The following is an 18043-nucleotide window of genomic DNA, read 5'->3' on the forward strand; positions in this document are numbered from 1 at the left end:
CATATCCCCCAAGCATGATGTAGCCTAAAGAGTAAGCTACAAGGCCTCTTCACGACCCCTACAGATAAGTACGTCTGATGTAAGAGTCTTAAGATGTTTGCCCGAGTTGTTTTTTTGGAACTTGGAGTCAGTTGTCCAGTTTGAACTTCAGCTGGTTAAGACTGGTTGGGACAACCGCCTCTCCCCTCGGGCATGCGAGAGTGTCTGATCGGTGGCCATTTGATGTCAGAGGGCCAAAACCTCCACCCTAAGAATATGCTAATGTCGCCGTTTTCTGAACATGCATCCTCTGAAGAAGCACGTAGCTTAGTTGCACCTGCCGAGAATAACGATACATCTTTTTTTAAAAATGTATTTATTTATTTAACTTATTTATTTTTGGCTGCGTTGGGTCTTCGTTGCTGCATGCGGGCTTTCTCTATTTGCAGTGAGCGGGGGCTTCTCTTCGTTGCAGTGTGCAGGCCTCTCATTGTGGTGGCTTCTCTTGTTGTGGAACACGGACACTAGGAGCGTGGGCTTCAGCAGTTGTGGCACACGGGCTCAGTAGTTGTGGCACGCAGGCTCTAGAGTGCAGGCTCAGTACTTGTGGCTCAAGGGCTTAGTTGCTCCGAGGCATGTGAGATCTTCCCAGACCAGGGCTCGAACCCATGTCCCCTGCATTGGTAGGCGGATTCTTTTTTTTTTTTTTTGGTAGGCGGATTCTTAACCACTGTGCCACCAGGGAAGTCCCGACCCAATCTTTTTCTCATTTCCAGTCACCTTTCCCCACACTCCCTGCACCTCAGGCCACCCTAATTCTTTATCCAGTAAATATCCCTAGCCCCTGGCCTTTGGGGAGATGGATTTGAGATTTGTTCTCCTTTCTCCTTGCTTGACTGCCTTGTGAATAAACCCTTTCTCTGCTGCAAACCTCTCTATCTCAGAGTTGGGCTTTCTGTGTGTGAGGCAAATGAACGTGGCTCAGTAACAATTACTCCAAATTGGGACCCCCTCTGTAATCACAATTTAAAAGATTTATTCTCAGAGTAGTGGCTACCTCCTAACTTTCTAGCTTAGCCCTTTACATATCCAAACTCCATCAATGCTTATGCCCTTCTGGAAAAATTCATCTTTTCAGTGAAACTTAAACTATCAGTTCTTCACTTCCCTCCATAACTGGAACTTAAATTCCACGAATAGTCATTTTAATCATTGCTATATGTATATCTTTTTAAAAAATTATTTTCTATTGAGGTAACATTTGTTTATAACATTATATAAGTTTCATATGGACAACATTATATTTCTACTTCTGTACACACTACAGCATGCTCACCAACAAAGATTTAGTTTGTATAGTCACCACAGAGTTGATCCTCTTTATCCATTTCACCCTTTCCCCTCTGGTAGCCACTACTCTGTTCTCTGTATCTACATGTTTGTTTTTGTTTGGTGTGGTTTGTTCATTTACTTTGTATGTTTTTTTTAAAAATTCCCTATCTATGTGAAATCATATGGTATTTGGCTTTCTCTAGCTGACTTCTTTCACTTAGCATAATACTCTCAGTGTCCATCCATGCTGTGGCAAATGGCCAGGTTTTATTTTTTTTCTATGGCTGTATCTGTATTGTATATATTGTGTTTCACATCTTCTTTATTCATTTATTGGTTGATGGGCACTGCGGTTGTTGCTATACCTTGACTATTGTAAATAATGCTGCAATGAACATGGGGGTGCATAAGTGTTTTCAAGTTAGTGTCTTCATATACTTTGGATAAATACTCAGAAGTGGGATAGCTGGATCATATGGTAGTTCTATTCCTGCATTTCTAAGGAATCTTCATACCGTTCTCCATAGTGGCTGTGCCAGTTTACATTCCCACCGACACCGCAGGAGGGCTCACTTTTCTCCACGTACTCGCCAACACTTTTAATTTCTTGCCTTTTGATAAAAGCCATTCTAACAGGTATGAAGTGATATGTCGTTGTCGGGTTCTTTTTTAGTTTTTTAAAAATTGAGGTATAATGGAGTTACAGTGTTACGTTTCAGGTGTACAAGATAATGATGAACAATTCCTAAAGATTATACTCCATTTATAGTTATTATAAAATATTGGCTATGGACCCTTGCCTGGCGGTCCAGTGGTTAAGGCTCCATGCTTCCACTGCAGGGGGCCCGGGTTCAGTCCCTGTTCAGGGAACTAAGATCCCCGTGTGCTGCGGGGTACGGCCAAAACATAAATATTGGCTGTATTCCCTGTGTTGTACAATATATCCTTGTAGCTTAATTACTTTAAACATAGTAGTTTATACCTCTTCATCTCTTACCCCATCTTGCCTCTTCCCACTTGTAACCACGAGTTTGTTCTCTATATCTGTGAATCTGTTTCTTTTTTGTTATATTCACTAGTTTGTTTTATTTTCTGGATTCCATGTTTAAGTGATAACATAACAGTATTTGTCTTTCTCTGTCTGACTTATTTCACTATGCATAATACCCTACAAGTCTATCCATGTTGTTGTAAATGACAAAATTTCACTCTTTTTTTTTATGGCTGAGTATATACATACACACAGACACACACATGCATATATGTATCACATCACAGCTTCTTTAGCTGTTCATCTGTTGATGGACACTTAGGTTGTTTCCATATTTTGGCTGTCATAAATAATGCTGCCATGAACATTCAGCTGCATGTATCTTTTCAAAGTAGTGTTTTTGTTTTCTTTGGATGTATACCCAGGAGTGGAATTGCTGTATCATATGGTAATTCTATTTAGTTTTTTGAGGAACCTCCACACTGTTTTCCACAGTGGCTGCACCAATTCACATTCCCACCAACAGTGTACGGGGGTCCCCTTTATTTCACAACCTAGCCAACATTTGTTATTTGTGGTCGTTTTGATGTTAGGTGTTCTTACAGGTGTGAGGTGGTATCTCATGGTGGTTTGATTTGTATTTCTCTGACGGTTAGTGATGCTGAGCATCTTTTCATGTGCCTGTTGCCCGACTGGTATGTCTTCTTTGGAAAAATGTCTGTTCACCTCTTCTGCCCATTTTTGTTAATTGATTTTTATTGGAGTGTAGTTGATTTACAATGTTGTGTTAGTTTCAGGTGTACAGCAAAATGAATCAGTTATACATATATCCACTGTTTTTTAGATTCTGTTCCCATATACGTTATTACAGAGTATTGAGGAGAGTTGTATAAACTTTTTTTTTACATCTTTATTGGAGTATAATCGCTTTACAATGGTGTGTTAGTTTCTGCCTTATAACAAAGTGAATCAGTTATACATATACATATGTTCCCATATCTCTTCCCTCTTGTGTCTCCCTCCCTCCCACCCTCCCTATCCCACCCTTCTAGGTGGTCACAAAGCACTGAGCTGATCTCCCTGTGCTATGCGGCCGCTTCCCAGTAGCTATCTGTTTTACATTTGGTAGTGTATATATGTCCATGCCTCTCTCTCGCTTTGTCAGAGCTTACGCTTGCCCCTCCCCATATCCTCAAGTCCGTTCTCTAGTAGGTCTGTGTCTTTATTCCTGTCTTACCCCTAGGTTCTTCATGACAATTTTTTCCCTTAAATTCCATATCTATGTGTTAGCATATGGTATTTGTCTTTCTCTTTCTGACTGACTTCACTCTGTATGACAGACTCTAGGTCCATCCACCTCATTACAAATAGCTCAATTTCGTTTCTTTTTATGGCTGAGTAATATTCCATTGTATATATGTGCCACATCTTCTTTATCCATTCATCCAATGATGGACACTTAGGTTGTTTCCAGCTCTGGGCTATTGTGAATAGAGCTGCAATGAACATTTTGGTACATGACTCTTTTTGAATTATGGTTTTCTCAGGGTATATGCCCAGTAGTGGGATTGCTGGGTCATATGGTAGTTCTATTTGTAGTTTTTTAAGGAACCTCCATACTGTTCTCCATAGTGGCTGTACCAATTCACATTCCCACCAGCAGTGCAAGAGTGTTCCCTTTTCTCCACACCCTCTCCAGCATTTATTGTTTCTAGACTTTTAGATGATGGCCATTCTGACTGGTGTGAGATGATATCTCATTGTAGTTTTGACTTGCATTTCTCTAATGATTAATGATGTTGAGCATTCTTTCGTGTGTTTGTTGCGAGTCTGTATATCTTCTTTGGAGAAATGTCTATTTAGGTCTTCTGCCCATTTTTGGGTTGGGTTGTTTGTTTGTTTGCTACTGAGCTGCATGAGCTGCTTATAAATTTTGGAGATTAATCCTTTGTCAGTTGCTTCATTTGGAAATATTTTGTCCCATTCCGAGGGTTGTCTTTGGTCTTGTTTATGGTTTCCTTTGCTGTGCAAAAGCTTTGAAGTTTCATTAGGTCCCATTTGTTTACCTTTGTTTTTATTTCCATTTCTCTAGGAGGTGGGTCCAAAAGGATCTTGTTGTGATTTATGTCATAGAGTGTTCTGCCTATGTTTTCCTCTAAGAGTTTGATAGTTTCTGGTGTTACATTTAGGTCTTTAATCCATTTTGAGCTTATTTTTGTGTATGGTGTTAGGGAGTGATCTAATGTCATACTTTTACATGGACCTGTCCAGTTTTCCCAGCACCACTTATTGAAGAGGCTGTCCTTTCTCCACTGTACATTCCTGCCTCCTTTATCAATGATAAGGTGACCATATGTGCGTGGGTTTATCTCTGGGCTTTCTATCCTGTTCCTTCTGCCCATTTTTCAATCAGGTGGCTTGCTTTTTCCTATTGAGTTGTATGAGCTGTTTATATATTTTGGATATTAACCTCTTATTGGTCATCTCATTCCCAAATATTTTCCCCCAGTCAGTAGGTTGTCTTTTCATTTTGTTGATGGTTTCCTTTGCTGTGTGAAAACTTTTAGGTTTAATTAGGTCCCATTTGTTTATTTTGGCTTTTGTTTCCTTTGCCTTAGGAGACAGATTAAAAAAAATACACAGTAAAGATAGAAAATCAACCATGTACAAAGCTAGTAGGAAGGTTAAAAGCCAAAAGTAGTAATATCATCTGTATCTACAGTAAGCAGTTTGGGGATACACAAAATAATTAGATGTAAAATATGATGTCAAAAACAGTAATCATAAGGGGAGGAGAGTACAATTGTAGGGTTGTTAAATGCATTTGAGATTTGAGATCAGCAACTTAAAACAATCACATATAACAATATATCACTGTATATAAACTTCATGATAGACACAAACAGAAAAATCTATAATAGATGCACACAGAAAAAAGAGGCAAGAATTTGAACATGACATTAAAGATAGTCATCAAATCACAAGACAAAAGAATGAAAGAAGAAGAAAGGAAGAAAAAAGCACTACAAAACAACGTCAAAACAATTAATAAAATGGCAATAAGAACATACACATCAATAATTATTCAAAGTAAATGGACTAAATGCTCCAATCAAAAGACATAGGGCGATAGATAAATGAGGACCTACTGTATGGCACAGGGAACTCTATTCAATATTTTGTATATAATAACTTATAATGGAAAAGAATCTGAAAAAGAATATATACATATATAGATCGCTTTGCTGTACACCTGAAACTAATACAACATTGTAAATCAACTATACTTCAATAAAAAGTTGTTTGTTTTGAAAAAAAAGAAGAGTGGCTGAATGGATACAAAAACAAGACCCATATATATGCTGCCTACAAGAGACTCACTTCAGATCTAAAGACACACATAGACTGAAAGTGAGGGGATGGAAAAAGATACTCCATGCAAATGGAAATAAAAAGAAAGCTGGGGAGCAATACTTACATGAGACATAGACTTTAAGAGGAATAGATTTTTGTGGTTTTGATTTGCATTTCTCTAATAATTTGTGATGTTGAACATCTTTTCATATGTCTATTGGCCATCTATGTCTTCTTTGGAAAATGTCCTATACCCATTTTGGGGTTGTTTTATTTTTGTTGTTGTTGTTGTGAGTTCTTTCTATATTTTGGATGTTAACCCCTTACTGGATATATGATGTGCAAGCATCTTCTTCCATTAGGTAGGTTCCCTTTTCATTTTGTTGCTGGTTTCCTTTACTGTGCAGAAACTTCTTAGTTTGATGTAATCCTATTTGTTTACTTTTGCCTGTGTTTCCCTTGCCTGAGGAGACAAATAAGTGGAAAAGTGTTCTGTGCTCATGGATTGGAAGAAATAACATCGTTCAAATGTCTCTATTACCTAAAGCAATCTTCAGATTCAATGCAATCTCTATCGAAGTCACAAGGATATTTTTCGCAAAAATAGAATACAAAAGTCTTAGATTTACATGAAACCATAAGAGACCCTGAACAGCCAAAGCAATCCTGATAAAAAGAACAGAGTTGGAGGTATCACACTCTCTGATTTAAAACTATATTATAAAGCTACAATAATCAAAACAGCATTATATTTGCAGAAAAGCAGATACATAGGTCAATGGAACATAACTGAGAACCTGGGAGTAAATCCATACATATACGGATAATGAATTCATGGCAAGGAAGCAAAGAGTGTACAATGGAAAAGGACAGTCTCTTCAATAAATGGTGACGGGGGAACTTCCCTGGTGGTGCAGTGGTTAAAAATCCGTCTGCCAATGCAGGGGGACACGGGTTCGATTCCTGGTCTGGCAAGATCCCACATGCCACGGAGCAACTAAGCCCGTGCGCCACAACTACTGAGCCTGTGCCCTAGAGCCCGCGAGCCACAACTACTGAGCCCCTGTGCCACAACTACCAAAGCCCGTGTGCCTAGAGCCTGTGCTCCGCAACAAGAGAAGCCACTGCAATGAGAAGCCCATGCACTGCAACGAAGACCCAACGCAGCCAAAAATAAATAAATAAATAAATTTAGATTAAAAAATGGCGTTGGGAAAACTGGACAGCCACATGCTAAGAAAAAAAAAAAAGAAAATAGACCACTATCTCACACCACACACAAAAGTCATCTCAATGCATTAAAGACTTTAGGGCTTCCCTGGTGGCGCAGTGGTTTAGAGTCCGCCTGCCGATACAGGGGACACGGGTTCGTGCCCCGGTCCGGGAAGATCCCACATGCCATGGAGCGGCTGGGCCCGTGAGCCATGGCTGCTGAGCCTGCGCATCCGGAGCCTGTGCTGCGCAACGGGAGAGGCCACAACAGTGAGAGGCCCGCATACCGCAAAAAAAAAAAAAAAAAAGGGCAGAAGACCTAAATAGACATTTCTCCAAAGAAGACATACAGAAGGCCAAGAAGCACATGAAAATATGCTCAACATCACTAATTACTAGACAAATGCAAATCAAAACTACAATGAGGTATCACGTCACACTGGTCAGCATGAGCATCATTAAAAAGTCCACATATAATAAGTGCTGGAGAGGGTGTGGAGAAAAGGGAACTCTCCTACAGTGTTGAAGGGAATGTAAATTGGTGCAGCCATTATGGAGAACAGTATGGAGATTCCTTAAGAAACTAAAAAGAGTTGCTATATGGTCCCGCAGTCCCACTCCTGGGCAAATATCCCGAGAAAACTCTAATTTGAAAAGATACATGCACCCCAATGTTCATAGTAGCACTATTTAAAATAGCCAACTGGCGACTTCCTTGGTGGCGCAGTGGTTAAGAATCTGCCTGCCAGTGCAGGGGACACAGGTTTGAGCCCTGGGCTGGGAAGACCCCACATGCCACCAAGCAACTAAGCCCGTGTGCCACAACTACTGAAGCCCGCTAGCCTAGAGCCCACGAGCCACAGCTACTGAGCCCACATGCCACAATTACTGAGGCCCGTGTGCCTAGAGCCCGTGCTCTGCAACAAGAGAAGCCACCGTAATGAGAAGCCTGCGCACTGCAACGAAGAGTAGCCCCCGCTCGCTGCAACTAGAGAAAGCCCACGTGCAGCAACAAATCCCAACACAGCCAAAAATTAAATAAATAAATAAATAAATAAATAAATGCTTCCAAGACATGGAAGCAACCTAAATGTCTATCTACAGATGAATGGATAAAAAGATGTGGCATACCTATACAATGGAATACTACTCAGCCATAAATGAGAATGAGATGATGCCATTTGTAGCAACATGGATGGACCTAGAGATTATCATACTAAGTGAAGTAAGTCAAAGAAAGATAAATATCATATGATATCACTTATATGTGGAATCTAAAATATGATACAAATGAAGTTATTTACAAAACAGAAATAGACTCACAGACATAGAAAACAACCTTATGTTTACCAAAGGGGAAAGAGGGTGGGGGAGAGATAAATTAGGAGTTTGGGATTAGCAGATATAAAACTATTATGTATTCAGTGTAAAACAGATAAACAACAAGGTCCTACTGTATAGCACAGGGAACTATATTCAATATCCTGTAATAAACCATAACCATGTAAAAGAATATGGAAAAAATATATAACTTTGCTGTACACCAGAAAGTAACACAACAATGTAAATCAACTATACTTCAATTAAAAAATAAAATAAAATTTAAAAATGTGCTAATGAACAGCTGAGTCAAATATAAAAGGAACAACAACTTGATTGGCAGAGACCTCTTGCCTGCAACAACAATAAAAGATGGCAGAACAATGGAGTAATGTCTTTAAAGTACTTAAATAACACTTTAGAATTAGGAATGAATACATAATAAAAATTTTCAGATATACAAGACTATGAGAGTGTACTACACAAAACATGTTGAGATTTACAAAACCAAGATAATTTACTACACATAGGGTATAGTGGAAAGAACTATTAAAGTATATTCTTCAGCAAGAAGAAAATTGAGGCTAGACTTTGAGAGTGGAATATAAGAATAAAAAGGTAGAGAGGAAATGGTAAAGCATGTTGGTGAATATAAATAGTATTGCTGTTTAAAAAAACTGAAACCATCTTGTTTTCGGCTTTACCTGTAGATTTTATTTCTTTTATAAAAATGTGAAAGAAATATGGTAATTAATTAATGTTTTATTTTTTAAATTTTTTATTTATTTATTTTTGGCTGCATTGAGTCTTCGTTGCTGCGCACGGGCTTTCTCTAGTTGCGGTGAGTGGGGTCTACTCTTCGTTGAGGTGCACGGGCTTCTCACTGCAGTGGCTTCTCTGGTGGCGAAGCATGGGCTGTAGGTGCGTGGGCTTCAGCTGTGGCTCATGGGCTTAGTTGCTCCACGGCATGTGGGATCTTCCCAGACCAGGGCTCGAACCCATGTCCCCTGCATTAGCAGGCAGATTCTTAACCACTGTGCAACCAGGGAGGCCCCTAAATTAATGTTTTAAAAGTTAGAGGTTTGATTTATAAAAGAAAAACTCGGGGTAGAATTTAAAAGGTATGAATAATGTGGAATAGCAGGAGTGCAAACATTTTACATCAGTCTCTGAGACAAAATAACCGGAGGAAGAGATTTAAAAAGGAAATGCATATCCTAATACATGCTGAAAACATCTGATAAAATCCAGCATTTATGGAGAGGGTGTGGAAAAAAGGGAACCCTCTTGCACTGCTGGTGGGAATGTGAATTGGTACAGCCACTATGGAGAACGGTATGGAGGTTCCTTAAAAAACTACAAATAGAACTACCATATGACCCAGCAATCCCACTACTGGGCATATACCCTGAGAAAACCATAATTCAAAAAGAGTCACGTACCAAAATGTTCATAGCAGTCCTATTTACAATAGCCCGGAGATGGAAACAACCTAAGTGTCCATCATCGGATGAATGGGTAAAGAAGATGTGGCACATATATACAATGGAATATTACTCAGCCATAAAAAGAAATGAAATTGAGCTATTTGTAATGAGGTGGATGGACCTAGAGTCTGTCATACAGAGTGAAGTAAGTCAGAAAGAGAAAGACAAATACTGTATGCTGATACATATATATGGAATTTAAGAAAAAAAAATGTCATGAAGAACATAGGGGTAAGACAGAAATAAAGACACAGACCTACTTGAGAATGGACTTGAGGATATGGGGAGGGGGAAGGGTAAGCTGTGACAAAGCGAAAGAGAGGCATGGACATATATACACTACCAAATGTAAGGTAGATAGATAGTGGGAAGCAGCCGCAGAGCACAGGGAGATCAGCTGGGTGCTTTGTGACTGCCTGGAGGGGTGGGATGGGGAGGGTGGGAGGGAGGGAGATGCATGAGGGAAGGGATGTGGGAACAGATGTATATGTATGACTGATTCACTTTGTTATAAAGCAGAAACTAATAAAAAAAATCCAGCATTTATTCATAATGAAAAGTGAACTTGACTGGAAGAGAACTTCCTCAGGTTAAGAGGAAGCTATGAACAAACATCATACAATTATGTATAGTAACCATCATACTATTTTGCAACTTTCCAGGAGAGCAGCTCAAAACACCAAGAAAGAGAAAAGCCATGGCTAAAAATCTTCATAAATGCATGGGAAAACATATAACATGAGAAATCCAGTTATTTATTGGTTTGGGGAGAAATAGGGTAGCAATAGGGTATGGTGCTGGAGAGAGAAGAATTTGAGAGAAAATAACCAATGCAAACGAGCGGGAATGGATAGGCCTGAGAATGATGTTGTAAAGAAGTCCAGACGTCTGAACACACATTGTCCGGTATCCCTGGGCAGATTTTCCATTTCAAAGATGAGGTCTAGAGTCTGCTTTCTTTTCCTGACGTCTTCTCCTGCTACTATAGCCAGTCTGGAGGGAAAAAGGAGTTGTTGGCCCACGAGATGCTTAATTTCCAGGTTGTAGGACATTCAGTGTAAAAGACGCCGGGAAATCCATTGGGCCTCCAGGATGGTAGCCAGAATTTGTGTGTGTGTGTGTGTGTGTGTGTGTGTGTGTGTGTGTACACCGGGGTGCAGTTCATTCCGGGAACAGACATCTCTGGGCCTCGCGCTTAGGACGGTAAGAGCGTTGGGGGCGCTCGTGAGGACCCGGACTCGGAGAGGGAGGTAGAGGTTGGAGTGGTGAGTCGAGGGAGAGCTCCCGAAGGCGCAAGTGCAGGTTGTCGTCGTGGTGAGGAGAGCGTTTCTCTGGACTAGGATTGGGCGCCCGAGGACGGGGCTCTGGGACAAAGCCCTGCGCGCTGGGTCCCGACACCCTTGCGGTGGGGCTGCGGAGCTCAGCGACGGAGCCGGCTTCAGCCTCCATCCCAGGCGGCAGGAGCTCGGCGTCTGCTTCCTCCTGGTTGGCCTCTTCTTGGCGGGCGATCTCTGGGACAGCTGCGCAGAAGAATCCCGGCTCCCGGGCCATGTACTCCCCTGGAGCGCTCAGGAAAGCGGCCCGTTGCAGGCCCTGTCCCCACGGGCCTTCCACGCCCCAGCCCAGGAGGGCCTCGGGGACCAGCATGAGGATGTGATCTCCGAGAGACACTTGCAGCACGGACGTGGGCTTGGGCTCCAGCAGCACGTCGACGCCATCTAGGGGCAGGTGCAGGGCCCAGCCGGCGGGCAGGACCACTACGGAAGTGAGCGCGTCCGCGGCCGGAGGTCCCGTCAGGTTGTCCAGGCTGGGCGCCGCCTCGGACTCGGACTCGGGCTCCTCGGGCTCCTCCGTCCGGCGGCGCTTGGCGGGGCCGGGTCCTTCGGTCTGCGGTCCCCACCAGTCCGCAGGGTAGGCACTGGGCCTGCGGGGCCGTTTGCCCATGACCTCGACCGACGGACGGCGCCCCCGGGGCCTGGCAGAGGGCGAGGAGGCGCTCGATCCTGCACGCTGTGACGGGTTTCGACGACGGCTGAGGCAAGCCGGGGCGGGGCGGCGCGATGCGGGGACGGCAGGACGGCGCGATACGGGACGAGTCCTCGGAGCTCCGGGGCCGCCTCCTGCAGTTGGTCCTGCAGTTCAGGTTTCTAGGGGAACGGCGTCTGGCGCGGGGCTGGGCCTGGCGCCTTCGAATCTTCAGCTCGTCACGCCGATTCGTCTACGCAACAGACAGCGAAAGATGTTGCGGGTGAAGCCAGTGAAATCCTAGTCGCAAAATGTCACGCGAAGCCCCGCCCCCTCCAAGGCTCCGCCCCGTAGACCTCGCGGTATCTGTGCTGCCCAATAGCCGGGGCTGTGGTTGGTAGAAAGCTACTGTTAAAGTCCTCCAGGGGCCAGAATACTCGTGTACTTCATTTTTAGAGAAAAAAAGATACACCGAAAATGGAACTTTAAATATTAGTCACCTTTAAGGTTAATATTTTCCTTTGATTTCAGGCATTCTAGAGAAAAGAACCACTCAAATAGACCACCCCCCTGGCAACATAAAACGGACCTATCTAAACGTTCCATGAAATTCCTTTAATGCTTGTGCTTTCATTTCAGGAGTAAATGGAAAATACTCATATATGTTTAGGTAAAGCTCTGTCTTAATGGTCAAATATTTGTGGCAGTTCCTTCCTGAAGATAAAAGCTGTTATAAAATTAAAGCAATCTTAGTATAATTAAATTGTTGTATTCAGTATTTATTATATGTCAACCATTCTACTGAGGTTTAAAAAATGATCTTCATTTACTAAATTAAATTAAATTTAATTAATTAATTTATTTATTTTGCGGTACGCGGGCCTCTCACTGTTGTGGCCTCTCCCGTTGCGGAGCACAGGCTCCAGACGCGCTGGCTCAGCGGCCATGGCTCACGGGCCCAGCCCCTCCGCGGCATGCGGGATCTTCCCGGACCGGGACACGAACCCGTGTCCCCTGCGTCGGCAGGCGGACCCTCAACCACTGTGCCACCTGGGAAGCCCTGATCTTTGTTCTGAAAAAATTTTTTATTTTTATGTACTTTTGGCTGCGTTGGGTCTTTGTTGCTGCGTGCGGGCTTTCTCTAGTTGCAGCGAGCGGGGGCTAGTCTTCGCTGCGGTGCACAGGCTTCTCGTTGCGGTGGCTTCTGTTTGTTGCGGAGCACGGGCTCTAGGCACACGGGCTTCTGTAGTTGTGGGACGCAAGCTCAGTAGTCGTGGCTCTTGGGCTCTAGAGTGCAGGCTCAGTAGTTGCGGCACATGGGCTTATTTGCTCCACGGCATGTGGGATCTTCCCGGACCAGGGCTCGAACCCGGCATGCGGATTCTTAACTACTGCGCCACCAGGACCCTGGTGGCGCAGTAGTTAAGGTATGTACTAAAAGCTGTACACATTTAATGTAAACAACTTGAGTTTGTAGATAAGAATACACTCGTGAAACTATCACCACAATCAAAACCATAAAAGTTATCTATGACCTGCAAAAGTGTCTTCCTGCCCTCTCTGAAAAAAAAAAATGATCTTTTTTACTTTTCACAACACCTGAAGCTCAGAGTGGTCAAGTGAGGTTTCAAAAATTAAATATGTACCAAGTTTGTGTTAGATATAGGCATCCAATGCAGACTTCTCTGGTTTTAAATCATGAACTCTTAACTCATACATTTATTGCATACACCTAAGAGTGAATTACTATAATTGGTCCTGTGTGTGTCTTTTCAAGTTAATAGGTAGGGACTTCCCTGGTGACGCAGTGGTTAAGAATCTGCCTGCCAATGCAGGGGACATGGGTTTGATCCCTGATCTGGGAAGACCCCACATGCTGCAGAGCAGCAAAACCCGTGCGCCACAACTACTGAAGCCCTTGCGCCTAGAGCCTGTGCTCTGCAACAAGAGAAGCCACTGCAATGAGAAGCCCGCACACTGCAACCAAGAGTAGCCCCTGCTGGCCTCAACTAGAGAAAAGCCAGCATGCAGCACCGAAGACCAGACACAGCCAAAAATAAATAAATAGATAAATAAATAAACAAATAAATAAATTTTAAAATTATAAAAAAAGATTTAAAAAATGTTAATAGGTAACGCCTTCCTCTTTTTTTTCCCCAAAATATTTTTCACAGTTTAAACTCCTGTGAGCGGAGTATGTTTCCATTTCATGACATCCTTGTAAACATTTCTTATTGATAGACTCTTAACTGTTTTCCAACCTGGTGTAGTAAAATGCTATATCATTGTGTTTTCATTTTGCATTTCTGATTGCCAGTCAAGGTGGATCATTTTTTTCACATGCTTATTAGCCAATATTATATTTAATTCTTTGAAATATTCCCATCTTCTTGGTTTTTTTTTTACTTAAAAAAATTAGGTTTCAACTTTTCCTCCAACTTTTTGCAGTGCTGGTTCGTTCTTCAAAGACCAACTCTGAGGGCACTTTCTTGAAAAGGGCATTTCTGACCATTTTGTTTGGAATGGTTTCTTCACTTACTCTCTATCTCATCCCTCTCTCTATGGCCTTCATAGTATTACCACATTCTGTAAATAAACAAAATATTGTTTAAAGACATTGGGGTTCAGTCATACTACTACCAGTCACTTATCAAATGTATGTGTAGCAAATGTCTCTATCACAGTCTTTGAAGACTTTCGCACTTGATTCACTGTAATTCTCACTCATTGCACATCTGCTGTAGTTTGTGGTGAGTTTAATATTGTCATGGATCCCTCCTCCCCCCACATCTTGGCTTCTCAGTTCTCTTCCTCTTCAGTAATTTTGTCCTCCCTCCTACCTCACTGACTCATACTCTTTACCTTGTCATTATGAAACTTATATGGTAGTCATCAGTTACATCCATTAGACTATAACTTAATTAGTAAATAGTAAACTGTAAACTGCCTTCGCTGGTCAAGCTCAATTTAACTGTTTTTACAAAAACTTGCATATCCCCCAAGCATGATGTAGCCTAAAGAGTAAGCTACAAGGCCTCTTCACGACCCCTACAGATAAGTACGTCTGATGTAAGAGTCTTAAGATGTTTGCCCGAGTTGTCTTTTTGGAACTTGGAGTCAGTTGTCCAGTTTGAACTTCAGCTGGTTAAGACTGGTTGGGACAACCGCCTCTCCCCTCGGGCATGCGAGAGTGTCTGATCGGTGGCCATTTGATGTCAGAGGGCCAAAACCTCCACCCTAAGAATATGCTAATGTCGACATTTTCTGAACATGCATCCTCTGAAGAAGCACGTAGCTTAGTTGCACCTGCCGAGAATAACGATACATCTTTTTTTAAAAATGTATTTATTTATTTAACTTATTTATTTTTGGCTGCGTTGGGTCTTCGTTGCTGCATGCGGGCTTTCTCTATTTGCAGTGAGCGGGGGCTTCTCTTCGTTGCAGTGTGCAGGCCTCTCATTGTGGTGGCTTCTCTTGTTGTGGAACACGGACACTAGGAGCGTGGGCTTCAGCAGTTGTGGCACACGGGCTCAGTAGTTGTGGCACGCAGGCTCTAGAGTGCAGGCTCAGTACTTGTGGCTCAAGGGCTTAGTTGCTCCGAGGCATGTGAGATCTTCCCAGACCAGGGCTCGAACCCATGTCCCCTGCATTGGTAGGCGGATTCTTTTTTTTTTTTTTTGGTAGGCGGATTCTTAACCACTGTGCCACCAGGGAAGTCCCGACCCAATCTTTTTCTCATTTCCAGTCACCTTTCCCCACACTCCCTGCACCTCAGGCCACCCTAATTCTTTATCCAGTAAATATCCCTAGCCCCTGGCCTTTGGGGAGATGGATTTGAGATTTGTTCTCCTTTCTCCTTGCTTGACTGCCTTGTGAATAAACCCTTTCTCTGCTGCAAACCTCTCTATCTCAGAGTTGGGCTTTCTGTGTGTGAGGCAAATGAACGTGGCTCAGTAACAATTACTCCAAATTGGGACCCCCTCTGTAATCACAATTTAAAAGATTTATTCTCAGAGTAGTGGCTACCTCCTAACTTTCTAGCTTAGCCCTTTACATATCCAAACTCCATCAATGCTTATGCCCTTCTGGAAAAATTCATCTTTTCAGTGAAACTTAAACTATCAGTTCTTCACTTCCCTCCATAACTGGAACTTAAATTCCACGAATAGTCATTTTAATCATTGCTATATGTATATCTTTTTTAAAAATTATTTTCTATTGAGGTAACATTTGTTTATAACATTATATAAGTTTCATATGGACAACATTATATTTCTACTTCTGTACACACTACAGCATGCTCACCAACAAAGATTTAGTTTGTATAGTCACCACAGAGTTGATCCTCTTTATCCATTTCACCCTTTCCCCTCTGGTAGCCACTACTCTGTTCTCTGTATCTACATGTTTGTTTTTGTTTGGTGTGGTTTGTTCATTTACTTTGTATGTTTTTTTTAAAAATTCCCTATCTATGTGAAATCATATGGTATTTGGCTTTCTCTAGCTGACTTCTTTCACTTAGCATAATACTCTCAGTGTCCATCCATGCTGTGGCAAATGGCCAGGTTTTATTTTTTTTCTATGGCTGTATCTGTATTGTATATATTGTGTTTCACATCTTCTTTATTCATTTATTGGTTGATGGGCACTGCGGTTGTTGCTATACCTTGACTATTGTAAATAATGCTGCAATGAACATGGGGGTGCATAAGTGTTTTCAAGTTAGTGTCTTCATATACTTTGGATAAATACTCAGAAGTGGGATAGCTGGATCATATGGTAGTTCTATTCCTGCATTTCTAAGGAATCTTCATACCGTTCTCCATAGTGGCTGTGCCAGTTTACATTCCCACCGACACCGCAGGAGGGCTCACTTTTCTCCACGTACTCGCCAACACTTTTAATTTCTTGCCTTTTGATAAAAGCCATTCTAACAGGTATGAAGTGATATGTCGTTGTCGGGTTCTTTTTTAGTTTTTTAAAAATTGAGGTATAATGGAGTTACAGTGTTACGTTTCAGGTGTACAAGATAATGATGAACAATTCCTAAAGATTATACTCCATTTATAGTTATTATAAAATATTGGCTATGGACCCTTGCCTGGCGGTCCAGTGGTTAAGGCTCCATGCTTCCACTGCAGGGGGCCCGGGTTCAGTCCCTGTTCAGGGAACTAAGATCCCCGTGTGCTGCGGGGTACGGCCAAAACATAAATATTGGCTGTATTCCCTGTGTTGTACAATATATCCTTGTAGCTTAATTACTTTAAACATAGTAGTTTATACCTCTTCATCTCTTACCCTATCTTGCCTCTCCCCACTTGTAACCACGAGTTTGTTCTCTATATCTGTGAATCTGTTTCTTTTTTGTTATATTCACTAGTTTGTTTTATTTTCTGGATTCCATGTTTAAGTGATAACATAACAGTATTTGTCTTTCTCTGTCTGACTTATTTCACTATGCATAATACCCTACAAGTCTATCCATGTTGTTGTAAATGACAAAATTTCACTCTTTTTTTTTATGGCTGAGTATATACATACACACAGACACACACATGCATATATGTATCACATCACAGCTTCTTTAGCTGTTCATCTGTTGATGGACACTTAGGTTGTTTCCATATTTTGGCTGTCATAAATAATGCTGCCATGAACATTCAGCTGCATGTATCTTTTCAAAGTAGTGTTTTTGTTTTCTTTGGATGTATACCCAGGAGTGGAATTGCTGTATCATATGGTAATTCTATTTAGTTTTTTGAGGAACCTCCACACTGTTTTCCACAGTGGCTGCACCAATTCACATTCCCACCAACAGTGTACGGGGGTCCCCTTTATTTCACAACCTAGCCAACATTTGTTATTTGTGGTCGTTTTGATGTTAGGTGTTCTTACAGGTGTGAGGTGGTATCTCATGGTGGTTTGATTTGTATTTCTCTGACGGTTAGTGATGCTGAGCATCTTTTCATGTGCCTGTTGCCCGACTGGTATGTCTTCTTTGGAAAAATGTCTGTTCACCTCTTCTGCCCATTTTTGTTAATTGATTTTTATTGGAGTGTAGTTGATTTACAATGTTGTGTTAGTTTCAGGTGTACAGCAAAGTGAATCAGTTATACATATATCCACTGTTTTTTAGATTCTGTTCCCATATACGTTATTACAGAGTATTGAGGAGAGTTGTATAAACTTTTTTTTTACATCTTTATTGGAGTATAATCGCTTTACAATGGTGTGTTAGTTTCTGCCTTATAACAAAGTGAATCAGTTATACATATACATATGTTCCCATATCTCTTCCCTCTTGTGTCTCCCTCCCTCCCACCCTCCCTATCCCACCCTTCTAGGTGGTCACAAAGCACTGAGCTGATCTCCCTGTGCTATGCGGCTGCTTCCCAGTAGCTAT

At 41.9% G+C, this 18043-nt stretch overlaps 2 protein-coding genes across 2 annotated transcripts in view; both read right to left on the reverse strand.

Moving 5' to 3' along the window:
• LOC307053752 (vomeronasal type-2 receptor 1-like) overlaps positions 1-18043 on the reverse strand; it is a gene marked incomplete at both ends in the record, with an annotated part of 253032 nt that overhangs the window by 174113 nt on the left and 60876 nt on the right.
• On the reverse strand, positions 10837-11619 carry LOC307053164 (proline-rich protein 23C-like; the record flags this gene model as incomplete). Its single annotated transcript, XM_079704472.1, has 1 exon — positions 10837-11619. One exon carries the CDS (start codon positions 11617-11619, stop codon positions 10837-10839), a length of 783 nt encoding a protein of 260 aa, XP_079560598.1.

The sequence above is a fragment of the Hyperoodon ampullatus genome (assembly GCF_949752795.1).
Source record: "Hyperoodon ampullatus genome assembly, chromosome: 5".
Lineage (NCBI taxonomy): Eukaryota > Metazoa > Chordata > Mammalia > Artiodactyla > Ziphiidae > Hyperoodon > Hyperoodon ampullatus.